Source organism: Miniopterus schreibersii (assembly GCF_964146895.1).
Source record: "Miniopterus schreibersii genome assembly, chromosome: 16".
NCBI classification, from domain to species: Eukaryota; Metazoa; Chordata; class Mammalia; order Chiroptera; family Miniopteridae; genus Miniopterus; species Miniopterus schreibersii.
In genome coordinates, this window is record NC_138116.1 from 15,900,753 (window position 1) to 15,915,295 (window position 14,543).

General features: G+C 50.0%; 1 protein-coding gene across 4 annotated transcripts in view; it reads right to left on the reverse strand.

The window, feature by feature from the left end:
- Positions 1-13,007, reverse strand: part of HLF (HLF transcription factor, PAR bZIP family member) — a 50,045-nt gene extending 37,038 nt beyond the window's left edge. For all 4 annotated transcript variants that reach the window (XM_081115751.1, XM_081115750.1, XM_081115753.1 and 1 more), the window contains exons 1-2: positions 12,507-13,007; positions 10,019-10,348 (exon numbers count right to left, since the gene is read on the reverse strand). In XM_081115751.1, the coding sequence (XP_080971877.1) occupies positions 10,019-10,348; positions 12,507-12,621 (445 nt within the window). In that variant the 5' untranslated portion in view covers positions 12,622-13,007. The remainder of the gene's footprint in view (positions 1-10,018; positions 10,349-12,506) is intronic.
- Positions 13,008-14,543: the final 1,536 nt, after the last annotated feature.

A 14,543-nucleotide genomic window follows, 5' to 3' on the forward strand; every position in this document is an offset into this window, starting at 1 on the left:
CGTGGCTTGTTAGGTTTGGGTAAATTTCACTTACAATGCTAAAAAAATAACTTTTTTTTTTTTACATGGATGTAAATGTTTTTAAATTCAGTCAGGTGTTACTTGCCATTTGAAATAAAGATACTTTATATTCTACCAAGAAAAAAAGGTACCCATCTCCCCAGGGAAAGCACAGTAATATAAAGAAATTAGCTGGAATCAAATTCTATGAATTTCTTACAAAGTCAGTTCTACAAAATTATCTTTTCCTATTCTTAGAAGCTCTACTGGGGCTTTATTTCTATCTTTACATTTTATATTATCTATTCTTCCCTCTCTAAATCTTTCCATGGCCTTTGGTCTTTTAAAAGCAGTATTATTTTGATTGGCTCTGAGATGTCCATTCTACTTTTTTTTTTTTGGTAAGTTTTCTCTAGTAAAGGCCTCCATAATCTCCTCCAGCGATACGGAGGCCATGGCATAATGAATCCATTCTAAGGTGAATGAAGTCTTCTGTTCAATTCCTGGGGCAGGCAGAGTTTAGCTGCTGGCCACTCTCCTTGGAAGAACTCCGCCCCTCCTGGGGTACTGTGAGCTCTACTCTGGCTAATCCGATTACCGCACAGCAGAGGACCTTGTTCATCTGGTTTACAGCATGGATTCCCATTGGTCAGGGCCTGGTGGCGTCCTTCCCCAAGCAAGCCTTTGCCGTTCCCATTCAGTTCAAGTCAAGAGGCATTTATTGTGCATGAATGGACAGCCTTGCTTAACTCTTTCCATGAGGGGCAGAGCACCTACAGAGCAGCGATGACTTTCCTTCTCTGCTCTCCCGACCACGCCTGGGTTTCGCAGCAGACACCCAAGCACACTGCTTCCCAGAGCTAATTAGGAGAGAGAGCGTTGCTCTTTCCCACTCAGTGCGTTTCTGCCAAAGCATTTATTTCTGCCGATCCATTTATGCAATCCCACTTTCTGAGAGAACACTTTGTCACAGATGATTTAGTGTGGTGGCTCCCTCGAGCATCTCTCTGTAGCATGCACTCACTGCTTTCAGGAATCTAGGGTCTCCCGGGAAAGATTTGAGAGGGGAAGGGGTTTAATTAGCCATGAGCCATCTCTGATTATAAGACCCCAGATTCCACAGCAGCTTCCAAAAATCATTCATGAAAAACACAAAATCCTAGATTAAACTTCTCAAGACAAAACTTCTAGGAGCCTTGCGTGGCAGGGGAACTGTGTGACTTTTCAGGACAGAGAATGAGACTGGATCCCCATGATGAGTTGGATGGGTAGGGAGTTGAGACAATGACAGTATTTGTTAAAAGTCAGAAAAGAAGGAAAATGTTTCAGGAATTTTCACATTAAGTCATGGAGTGTGCGTATCCACCAGGAGCCAATGGAACAGAAACAAGTGCTGCCGATCTTTTCCCCCAACAGACACTCGATTCTGCCAGCACTCCTGTAATTGTCTACCATCCATAGCTGGAGGTGAAATTGCACACGTTGACTGTTATTTTTTATTTGAGTGAACCCGTCTGGGTTATGACAACTCCTCCAGCTCTCTGTCGTCTTGGCTGGATGTCAGAGCACACTTCAGGGGTACTTGAACAAGTCATTTCATGCTTGTGCCACTCAGCGGCTCCCATCCCTGCCCCCCAGGGCCTGTGCTCTCCCTCGAAGCGCCTTCCCTCCAGCAGCACCCCCGCCCCCACAGCTGCCATATCTCAGCGCCGTGTGCAATTAATTCCAGCTTCGGGAAAGAAGGAAGCCACAAATACAAGGTCAGGACTCAAGAATGCAAAACTGCAATAATGATTCCTTTGTCTCTCAGGAGTAAAATTAATAAGCTGGCCGGAAACATGGCTAAGTATTTTTAGCTTGATAGTCCTGCTGCAGGTAATCCTCACAGGCAAGTACTCTTTGTAACACCGAGGCAGCAATGCCTTCTTTCTCGCTTCTCTTTCTCTCACACAGACATACACACACACACCACACACACACACACTCTCACGGAAATCAGTTCCATATTCTTGTTTACAAACGTAGTGAGCTTTATAAAACAGAAGCATTTAAAAGTGATAAACGTTAGTGGGTTTGGGTTTATTAAGCTCTATTTTTCTACTCCTGTGACACCAGGCCTGCTTTTATAAGACTTTTAAATTCTGAACCATTCAAATCCTTCAAATTATTTCCTTGCCAAAGAAGTGTTTCCCCCAATCGCCCAAATTACGGGCTTCATAAGTGAAACCCAAACCCTGTGTTTTCACATTACTTTGTCTAGATCATTAGAACATTGTGTTTTGAAAAGCTGTTTGATGTTCAGGGCTGATTATTTATTTTCAAAACAATAATAATAAGGAAGTCCCGGTTTGCCAGAGGAAACTATTGTGAAGTATCTAAAAATGTTTCCAATCCAACCTTGAACCCAAGGGGAAATGTCCACATGCTACTTCCCTACTCAAAAAACCTTCCAGGGCTCCCTACCGCCTGCTGGATGGAGTTCAAGCGCTGGAGCCTGGCATTCCTGAGGCTGCCAGCCTGGCTGGCACCCACCCCTCCAGACTCATCTCCCTGACTCCCTCACATGAATTTCCTGCACCAGCCAAATTGGATCTACACCTTGTTCCCTAAACACCCCGTGGGCATTCCTGCTTTGACAACTCTGGCCGCACCATTGCCCACTCACCCTTCTGGCTCCTCCGCCTCTCACTCCAGGCCCAGCAGAAGGTCCAACTCTTCCAGGGAGCCTCGCCCCAGGCACTCTTGCCCTGGGCAGTAGCTGCTTCCTGTGAGGTCTGGCAGATCTTATTGTCTGAACTGCTCCCTTATTTATTTTGAACGTTTTTACTCACTTTCTTTCACTCTCCTCTTTACAATAGGTACTGGGGTCCTCCTTGTACCCATCGTTTGGCGCCGGGAACATGCTAGTTTGCCCTGTCACCCATCCTTTTACCTAAATGTTCTACTTTTTTCTACTACACTGCCACCTCCTTGAGACCAGCAGCCAAACTGTGCCCTTGTCTGTCTTCCCCGGGGTATGACACAAAGCAAAAGCCACTTCTGGGGACCGTCCAGAGGGCACCTTGCTCCAACAACTTCCTCTGTTATTTTCCAATCTTGATATCATTTACTAGAGAAAAGTAAGCAAACTGACTCGCGGCAGAGGTTGGCCTACTGTGTGCCAGGTGCCACCTTTGACCCTTTGTGTACGTTAGCTTTAGAAAGCTCACATAAACCCAGCAAAGATGCTGCTTTGCAGATGAGAAAGTGGAGGTTCAGAAAGAGCAAGGACTTGCCCAATAAAGGGCCATTTGGGGGAAGGAGGAATTATTGTTCTGGAATGCTATGCAAAGTCTTGCTAGTAAGCAAGACCTTTCTCCTCTCCCAGCTCCACCACGTGCCTTCACAGTTTCTTTACCATGAGGCCATTCCATTGCCTTCAAGCATAATTACTAATGCAACGGTAACATTGATTGATTGACTGACAGACTAGCAAATACGTCACGGAGAGATCTTCTAATCAGGAACTTCTTCGAATTGCATTTTGTTTCTTAGATTTTTTTTTAATCTCATGAGCCAGGAGGAATGAATAAAGATTACTGTTAGCAACCCACGGTTACCTAAACCTCAGAGGCTAAGAGGAGCAGACGAGACTTAGGTAGAGAAGCAGAGGAGAAGTTTAAATTGCTTGACCAAAGGCCCTAATAGGCTAGGAAGGGAAAAGCATGGAGACACTTGTGCTAGGCTGGTGCTAGTCCCCCCCTCCGAGAAATGCGATCAGATGGGAGCGAGGATGCCGGTACTGAGCACTTCCTGTGTGCAATCCCCTGAGGCACATCCAGCAATTGTTCCAAAGCTCCCGATGGGGAATCAGAAGCTCGGATCATTTAAACGGCCTGCCTGAGATCACGAGGAAGCAGGGTGGAGTTGGGGGTCCAGCCGGGTTTGCTTGCTTGTTGGATCTGAAACATCGCTACACCGCCCATATTCAAACTGTGTCTCAAACACAGAACAATCCGATGGACGCTGTGAAAGGTGAGCCAGCGGGCACCTACATCCTAAGAAAATTTAAGTTTATTCCAAAACACTGGCCCTGTGGCTTCAGGTCAACATTTGCTGGGGCAATACCAGGTATTATAATAAATGAAACATATGCTCACCTATTCCCATTACAGAATCGAATGCAGACCCTGTACCTCCCTGGCCCTCTCTCATATATTCTTTCCCAATGTTTTTTTTAAATCTTATTACTTCCCCTACTGCCTTCCCTCTTCCCTCTATTCTCACTGCTGAGACATAAAAAATGACTGCTGGGTAAAAGTGATTAGTGCTGGTTGGCAGCGAGGTTTCTGAGAAACCCAATAAATCACCGCTGTCTTTTCATCCCCTGGCTTCTACTTTAGGATGTTATCAAGGCCTTTATTCCTCCCGCCTCCCCCCGGCCTTTCCTTCTCCTCTACCTAGTTCTGTCTTCATATTGCTATTTTTCTAGTCTGGTAGGCACAGTGCTGAACTGGAAGGACTCTGCCAAGACCCTTGGCAGGAGCTGGCCTGCAGGAATCCTGCCCACCACCATGGCGCAGAGAAGACAGGGCCTCTGGGCAGACAGGCAGGAGAGAGGGCCAAGTTTGAGGTCTGGCTAGGATGCTGGAGAGAGCAGGTTTCCCTGGCATCTGAAGGGCCCTACAGAGCTCGGCTTTCTCATGCCAGGGTCAGCGTTACAGTTTCTCGCTGGCACTTGCTGCGCTTCGGTTCGCCTGGGAAGGGAAGCAAGCGTGGGGGCGGGGGGCGGAAGGCAGCCAGCACACCACCCAGAGCTGGGCGAGCTCCACAGGGCACAGCCACGTGCCTGAAGCACACGGGCAGGCGGGCAGGCAGCCAGGGCTGCTGGAGCTCTCACGAGAGCTGGGGGGGGTGGGCAGGGGGGCTGGGCACCAAGCTAGTGGCTGTTTCCACATGGGCAGGACAGGAGGTGCTAACCCAGAAGCAAGGTGGCTGGGCTAACACTGGAGGGGTGACTTGTCCTAATCCAGAATGAAGGAGGAAAGTCAAGCAGCTACAGAGAATACTGGGCATGCCGGAAAAAAAAAAAATGCATGTCCTATTTTTGCAGAGGGAAGGGGACTGAATGAAACAAATCCCAAATGAAGAGCAGAGGCTGGGAATGCAGTCAATCTTTTCCCTATGCCCATGCCACTGGCATCATAACAACAGCTCCAGGCATGGGGTATCCATATGCCACACACCACGCCATCCTCCGTCCTGTGCCATCTTATTGGACCCTGCTGAAACCCATGGGAGGGGGACCAGTTATGGTCTTCACTCTATTGATGAGTCAACTAAGGCTTAAAGAGATTGAGAAACTGACTCAAAGTTACACAGAAGGCCAGTGTGGGTCCAGGACGTGAACCCGAGTCCCTGGGTCCCCACCCTATGCTCTCAACAACCAACCTGACTTGCAGTTCACACACCTCTCTGAACACACCTCCTGCCAGAAGGCTGGGAACTACTATCCTGGGAGCATCACAGCAAAACAAAGCCGAGAGAACAGGGCCAGCCTCCTGCGCAGGGCTCGGTGGAAAAGATAAACTCTCAGAAGAAACAGAGAAAGGCCTGCCTGCCTCCAAAACAAAGCTGAGTGTCTCCCCTCGGCGATGGCCCTGGTCCCGATGCCCCTCCTGAGGCGCAGCTGTCAATCACGCCGCTCCCGGCCTGCAGGCTCCGACCTGCTGGACTGGACACCACAGACCCATCGCGTGGGAGGGGAGGGGAAACTGAAGCTTCGTCTCATGAGTTTGGGGAAAGCAAAAGAATGCTGGTCCCTCGGGAGGGCCTCCCTCATCCCAGAGCCACCAGCCCACAGCTCCCGCCATCACTCAGATCCCACGGCCAGCATTTACTTCCACACCAGAGCCCTCTCACAAGGAAGGTCAGCAGGGACGACGTCGATTCCCTCTTGCAAAGGTAGGCCGGGTTCTCCCCGACTTCCCCACTCTCCTATGCCCCCCCCTCCCCCCACCCCCACGGGAGGGTTTTCACGTCACTCCACCACCCACAGCCAGCCTCCACCCTAACCCAGGCTGTGCTCGGGCCTGGAGAGAGCCTCCTCAGTTCTCAGCTGGATGTGGGTGCAACGGTACAGGACACCCCCAAGCTATTCAGAGAAAAGCCACCAGAGAAAACGACCTCAACTCCGGCTTTACGAGCATGTGACGTAAAAAGAACTCTGCCCTTGTTTGCTATGGACGACTTTCCCTAAAGGGACTGCTGTCCTTAGAGCGAGTGCTCAGTCCTCGGGGCAAACAGACTCTTACTTTTCCAGAACCCCATGCTTCCCAGTACTGCCTCTGAAGGCACCTGAAACGCAATCACCGATGTGGTCAGGGTGACTCCTGCCGTCTCTGCTGGCCTGGGACGCCCAGGATGCCGCACCTCGATGACTGACAAGCCGTGCAGGCGGCGAGAGCACCGGGCAACCAGCACCCTTCTTCCTTCATCAGGACATCAGCCCAGAAAGCTGAGCATCACCCCAGGGCCGCAGGAGGTTCCGACGGGCCCCTGGGTTATTTCTTCAAGGAAAAGCACATTTCTCCAGATACTTGACTCATCTTTGATCAGACAGCTAGTCAGAGAAGTAAGGACAGGAACGCAGAACAGGAAAGGGGTTGGGGCAGTCGTGGTGGGTACAGTCACAGGGACGAGCGCCTTGTCGTTCCCGGACGCGTTCCGGGCAGACCCAGAAGTGCTTACTATGTCGCCTTACGGCTTCATTTCCTTTCAGCCAGGCAGGGAGCCCTAATGACACGATGCCACTGAGCATAACTTGAAAGATCCCAATAGCTGAAAACAAATGTTTAATAGAACTATTCTGAAATTGTCTCCCGATTAACCCAGTTCCCGAGTTTTACAAACTATACGTGTATAACTATGCTCTTATGAACATTATATTTCTTGAAACCTGATGTCCCCTGACAGTCTCGAAAGTGTTGCCACAGAGCATCCCAGGAGGTCAAAAGCATCCATGTGGGCGACAGGGTCTGGAATTAAGCCCCGAGTTTGCTGCCCACACTGACAGTCTACATCAATAGTCCTCAACAGGAGGCGATCGTGCCCCCAGGGGACATCTGGCAGCGACCGGATTCATTTTCACTTGTCACAGCTAAAGTGTGTGTGTGAGTGTGACTATGTGTGTGTGTTTATGTGTGTGAAAGTGAGTATGTGTGTCAGTGTGTGTGTGAGCATGTGTGTGTATGAGTTTGTATGTGTTTGTGTGTACGTGTGTGAACACGTCTTTAAACTTCCTACAATGCACAGGACAGTCCCCACAACAAAGACTTACCTGAAACATCAACACAGCCAAGGTTGAGAAATCCTGCTCTAGACTGAGATTATAATTCCCAGAACACTCAAGGCTACATCTGTGCTGTTCCCTTCTGAGGACTTACTTTCCTCAAGATTAACCTGGCATTTCTATTCTGGTCGCCACTGTGATTACATAGAACAGTAGGAACTTTCTCCTTTCCCAGGCTTGCTAGTGCCAGACCCTCCATCAGGTCCAGTCCCCTCCAGAATTTTATTCTGTATCATAATCTTTGTGATGATCAACACTGTGTAAACAGCAGAGGGGTATTTTATCTGCGTTTGGTATTTGAAGATGAGCTTTCACGTTTTTCCTCTTTTGTTAGGAGTATCATTGAGTTTTCAATTCAAAGAAAAAGATTATTTTGAAGTGTGTTTCCATGATAAAAAAACAACAAAAAAAAAACCCGACATGTAAATGAAGAGTTTGTTTGTAGATCCCAGGATCCCCTTTGATCCTAGTGCCTTTCCTTCCTCCGCAACCTAACAAAACACTGAAATTCAAGAGTCCTTCGCTATGGGCTGCAAATCTGACTGGGGCACCTCGCCTTCCTGAGTCAGATGAATGCTGATCCTAAGGAGCTCTGACAAATGACTGTTATGAAGCCTCCAACCCCCAAACCCTGGTTCTTGATTCTCACTAGGAAACCACAGTGTGGGAGCCCAATATCTTCATGCCTTTTGGGAAAAAATACAGTATCTCTAACGTGGTATATCTTGTATTTGGCAGAGGACTGAGACATACTTCTCAATTGACTGCAAGTGTTAGGGGTCAAACACCCCAACTCAATAACTATTGGTCCAAATCTCCTGATATTTCTCTCCAGAAGAAGTTATACACTATACCTAATTACTCTAAGAAGGTATTTCAGGAGACAGGGATTGAAATAAATGATGCAAGTTGACACACTTATCACAACTTTCGTAGCTGCTCTAATAGAACATGTGTGCTGGTCATTGGACTTATACCTATTACCTCTAATTTCCACAAGAACTCAATCAAACAGAAATGATACCATTCTCCACAAAGGGAAACTGAGGCTCTGATTGGCTGTCACTTCGTAAGGTCACGCAGCTACAAAACGGCAGGTCCTATTCTGCAGAGCAGAATGGCTGGGGCACAACTGTCCCTTCTCCCTGGGGCTCTGTCCCCTTCTCCTTGATTTCCCCCCACTTTGAATGGTTATTTCGCTGCTTGTCTGCTGTGGGGAAAAAGATGACAGTGACGCTGTATGTTCTTAGTAACAGGGGCTCAGGTTCACATAAAGGAGTATTTCCCCAAGCTTCTGCAGCCTCCTGGGTGGTCACAGGTTAAGACTTGATTCCATTCCAGCCCGTAGCCCTGAGTGATCATTCAGAGTAGGTGCTGGAGAAGGGGCCAGCACAGAGAGATATGAATGGGAGACCTTTAACCCCAATACTAATATTTCAAGGCAGGGGTGTGCTCTTCCTCCTTTGCCTCATTTCCTTCGTTTTAATCTTGCTCTGTGTGTCACAGAAATTCTACACGCGTTGAGGACGCCAGGTTCAGGAATGATCTCTCGCACAAGTCTCCCATTGTCCTGCTTTCTGTCTCCCCCGCAGCGAAGGCCCTCAGCTCCCCGACCTTCCTGGCAATTTATCTGGCTGAATCTTTGTTCCTGGTTACCTGTGCACATAAAACGGTCTTTCTTCCTGTTCATTTTGCACTACAGGGTGCTAAAGGCGTGAAGCCACAGCTGCCTCAACTTGTGTTTATGTCTCAGCATTCAGCAGTGGGTTTTGAAGTACTGGTCATTTTGGGTGATGGTTTTTGTAATATTTCAACACCATGTACAGCCGACCTTGTGGTCTTGCGGGCTTTGATAAAAAGTGGATTAAGTGTGCTAGACAGATGAAAATGAAAAAAGGACATGTAAGAACAATTTGGTTTATAGGAATACTGAAGAGAGAAATATGGGGCCTAGTTGCTGAAAAAGGCTAAGCCACGCTTAACATGAGAGCTGCTTTGAGAATCAATTTCTCAACCATGACAACACGAGATGAAATGATAAAAAACCTATCTGCTCCACACTCCTACCTCACATATTTTTTCCTTTAGGCCAGACAATAGTGAATGTAGGTAAACCACAGCTTTATAGACAGTCCACCCAAATCATTCAGCAGGAGCCTATTATCTGTGTAGTTGGGGGTGTGGAAAAGAGACAGGAGATTGGATGGATGCCTGAATTGCCTAAATCATGAACTGTAAGTTGGTATTACTTAACCTGCAGTCCTTGGATCAGCTGCATCAGAATCCCCCAGGGAGCTGGTTAAAAATGCATATTCCTGGGCCCTGACCCCAGACCTGAAAAAAATCAGCATTTCTAGGATAGGTCCATAGAATCTGCATTTAGCTGACTCTCTGGGTGATAAAGATGCTCACTGAAGCTGGACGACCACCGCAGTGGGCGAATCGCAGGGTGGGGGCAAAAGTAGGTTTATAGTTGAGAGTACACGGAACAGCCTATTCTTGTATTATTACTACTTATTAATTATTGCAGCATCTCCCACAAGAACAACTGTGCACCTCCTTTTTCCCCACCCAGTCCGAGGCTCCTCTCTGAGAGTGAGCTGAGCCCCCGTGAAGATGTCTGCGCCGCCCGCATCCTGCCCTCCTGTTGGCCTCCCCCCGCCCGGAGGGGAGCCTTCTAGGCTTTACCTGGTCTGATGGGGCTCTGCATGCAGGTCGGGGACGGGATGGCGGCGTGGATGGGCGCAGAGGCCCGGCTGCTGAGGTCCATGACGGAGGGGGGCGCTGCGGCCGGCGGCAGCCCCGGGGGGTGAGGGCTGTGGTCCTGCTGAGGGCTGGGGGGGATGCCGTTTTCCGACAGAAACTCCTCCAGGTCCATGTACTCCAGCTGGAAAGTGTCTCCGTCATAGGGAAGGGTTTTGTCCCACAAGGTGGGTCCCAAGAACGCCGACTGGGGGACGGGCGGGCTGTGACCCTCATCATCCAGCTTCTTTTCCTTGTCTTTGTCTTTATTAAACGCTGCAGGGAGAGAGAGGGGAGAGCTGGACTTTAACAAAGAAAACGCGCCGCTTTTTCACCACCTCCCCTGGCCTCTGCTACAAAGCTGCTGGTCACAAACACCGGGCTTGTCTGGCTGCTGCCTTTGTGGATCTAGAGTTAAAAGTTCAGGCAGGACATGGATCTCTGCCTGTTTTTCAACATCTTCCTATTTACTTTGGGAAGAAAGTGCCAGTCCTTGGGACAGGGCTGCAGACTGCTCTAGGTTTTCAACAAGACAGCAGTCTTCAGGGCATGATTTGAGGAGGCAAATAATTTAAATCCACAGTGGGAAAATAACACTTGCAATTACATACAACTGCTATGGTTTGGGTTTTTGTATTTTAAGAAAGCAGGCAATAACCAGGCATGATTTAGCATCTAGGAAAGTCATTATAGTAACAATATGAAGTTGTTCAGATGTGGAAAGCCGGTGAGTTGGTGATTCTAGTTCTGCTAAAGCAGGGACTCTCCACCTTTCTTTGAAACCATGTATTGAGCACCTACTATATACCTGGTTCTTTCCATATGTTATCTCCAAAAATCTCACAGTCAACTTGCAAATAGCAATTATCCCCATTTACAATGAAGAAATGGAGGCTCTGAGCCTTGAGGGAACTTGACTAATACCTCATATTGGTAAGGAAGAAAACATCTCCTGAGCTCACAGGCGTTTGCTTCTAAAGCCACTGAGCTACGCTGTATTTTACAGAAGCAGGTGTTTTTTTTAAAAAAAACACACAAACACAGAGTGTTTTCTTCCTCTACTTTCCCCAAACACATAAATATGACCCAATTCACAAACACTATACACATTTGCAACCTGTTAAAAGCACAACTGACGGGAAAGGTAGTTACTCTACATACCTATGATGGAGGTGCGCAGCTATTTCTACCTGGAAGCATTGCCTCACCCCATGAGGGCTTTAACCAGCGCTCTGGATTTTGCCAAGTCTAGTGCTCAGGCGCCAGTGGAATCTGGGATTAAGGAATTTGGTTTCTGAGTTTCTTCCCCAGAGAAACAGCCTCCACCGCCATCCACTCTAATCCCCTACAGTCTCATCTCCTGAGAATGTGACTTAAAACACCCACGGATGCAAAAAAGATTGCAGGCAGCACCTTCCTCCCAAGTGCTACTCCTTAAAGGAGAGTCACAAGGAAAGCTGTGCTCTGCAGGCGGAGAACCAAACCCCTCAACTTTTGCAATGCAACAGGTTGCATTTCTAGGCGAGGAGATGCCAGTACTCCCCGAGCTATGTGTAGCCAAAGGATCCTTCAAGACTTTGCACTCTGAGCCCCACGGCCCGAATTTGCTGCTGTGATAGAGAAAGCAAGAATCCGCATCAGCCCAAAGGACAAGTCCCTGGCGGCCCCGGCCCGTCCGTCCAGCCCCTCGGGTCCCGCTGCAGCCAAGGCTGCCTGGGGGAAGGTCTGGGACTTACCAAGAAAGGGCTCGAGCCAGAGGAGGCTCCTGCGCGGTTCCACGTGAGCCTGCTCCTCTCTCCCCTCCCACCAAGAAAGCGCACCGGGAAAGTGTCAGCGCTGGAGGCGTGCACGGCTTCCCGCCGAGAGACACCCCCTCCTGCAAGCACCCCCCCTTTCTCAAATACTCTTCACCGGAGAACGCGCGTCTCCGATCACACCTCGCGAGTGCCAAATCCTAACTAATAACAGAAGCAATGACAGGACCCCAATACCCGGCCTGGGCAGGGGGATCCCCCCTTCGAGCCCCCACCCCGACGGAAGCAAGCCCCCCGATTGCACCTCCCCAGCGGGAGCAGCTCTGCCCTGGCGCAGGCGGCTTCACCCCGCGGGCGGAGGGGCCTCGATGCGGGAAACACTGACCTGTCAAGTTCCAGCTCCCACCTGCGCCGCCGGAGCGGGACCCCGCGAGGCCCGGCCGGGTCCCCAGCGCTATTTTAAACGTTGCTCAGGGAGGGGGGGGTCCCCGTTTTCCCAGGAGGGGTGGGGTGATGGGTGAGCTCCTCTATTTCATCAAAGCAGGGCCAGGGTGCCTGGGGACTGAGGGAGATGGATGCTCCAGCGAGCGAGCTAGCTAGCGGGGTGCCCTGCGGCGACGGGGGGCCCACGGAGCGTCCGTCCATTCCCAGAGCGGGACGGGCGGGAGGGCAGCGCTCACCGTCTTCAGGATGAAGGGGGAGCTTCAGCGGGTTCTCCAGCAAGGACCTGAGCACGCCGTAGGGAGGCGGGATAAAGGTGGGGTTCAGGGGGAGCGGTCGGGACATTTTCTCCATCGCGATGCAATTTTTTTTTCTTTAAAAAAAAAAAAGCCCCCCCCAAAATGTTGCTGAGCTTTTTCCTCCGTCCTTTGCCAAAAGTACTCGTTTGGAGACAAGGGAAGAAAAAATTTACTTATATCTTTATAAATGCATCTGCATAAAAAAAAAAAATAAAAATGAAAACAAAAAACTTTCAGGTTTCCAGTGCAGACGGTCTCCGGAGAGCGCGCCCAAGGCCCGCCGGCTCCTCGGCGACGTGCGGGATGCTCTTACCTGTCTTGAACCCACCGTCTTGCAAAATGTTCAAAATTGCAAAAAAGAAAGACAAAATATGCAGACGGCCGCAGAAGGGCGGAAGACACCGCGCCGGCGCTGCCCGGTCGCGCCCGCACCCGAGGCCGCGCGCGGTCCCACCCCACCCCCCTCCCCGAGCCCGCGGCCGCTGCTCCCCCGCGCTCCGCGGCCCCGCAGCGCCGGGCTCAGCGCGTCCGGCCGCCCACGTGCCGCGGCCCTGACAAGAGTGACGTCAGGGCCCGCACCGCGCGCGGATAGGCGTACAGGGGGCGGGGCCGCTCGCGGCTCCGCCCCCCGCACCGCCCTCCGCGGAGGCGTGTTTAGCGTCGTCGCCCGCGCGGATTTTCCGGGACCCTGCGGAGCGGGCAGATTGCGAAGGGATAGGATTGACACCCAGGACCTAAGCCCTGGGTTGAGAATCTGATTTTTTCGGAAGAGGAGTGAGGGGTTTATGTCAGTAGTTTTCAACCTGCGAATAACCTGAGGAGTTAAAAAAAAAAATCCAGATGCCCAGGCCGCATCCCAGATCAATTAAGTCAGAGCTCTGCGCTGATGTCCAGGCATCAGAGCTTTTAAAGCTCCCCGGGGGTTCCAATGAGCAGTCGAGTTTGCAAACGACGTTGAAGGTAGATACTCTAAATATTTCTCCTGCCCCCAGCAAGCTTAGGAACCTCCCTCTCCTCACTCGGTCCCTAGATCAACAAAAATAGCTACTTACTGGCAGTTCTGATAAGATGCAAAAAGTAGAGTGGAGAGGGGAGCCCGGGAAGGAGCGCTTTCTACTGCTTCCCACGCGGTCAGGGGGATTAACCGGGACACACAGTTGCCCCAAACTGAGTGAGGGCAGGAGGAGACACACACACTGAACGGGATTTTAGGAATATTTGCTCCCGGAGAGTACAGATGGCCATCCGCGGTCTGCATGGTAATGAAATAATTTTGTAAAGTATTCCTAATGGGGGGGTCTCAGCGTTGACTGCCATAGCGCCCGGTCTCCCTCTGTCTGTATGACCAACTGCATGGCTGGTGGCCCTGGAGTGCTCTGTGCACCCCTGACCCTGTGTGGGTGGAACCCCCTCCCCACCTGAGTGGTCCCCAGCCATGGCATCCAGGCCTCAGAGCTCCAGGCAAGCAGGTTCTTCCCTTCACCCCCTGCATCTCCTCACGAAGACCCTGGTAGCAGGATCTGGGGAGGGTCTGCAAGAAGGAATGGGCACAAATGAAAGAAAATGTTCTTTCAGTGAGATATAAAGGCCTTCTCAATAGAGGCCTCCACAGAGGCTCTATCCCTGGGGTGGGAGTCTTGGTGCGTTCTGCTTCCCTGGAAGACCCACAAAGGATGGCCTTTGGTTTTACTTTAAAATGTTTTAGTACTTTCTAGGGTGATGAAAGTATTCTGGGTCTTGAAAGGAGTGCAGGTTACGCAAGTATGTATACATTTGTCTAAACCAACTAGACGACATACTTAAGATCTGAGCACTTCACTGTTTGTAAATCATACTTCAATAAAACAAAAATAAAAATAAAGCAACGAAAGAAAAAGAAGAAATCTCCTTGTTGGAAAAACTCAAACGAATAAATATACAAAGAAGATTTGACAAGTCCATGGAAAACCCTTCAATGGTCTCTTAGGGGAGGGAAGG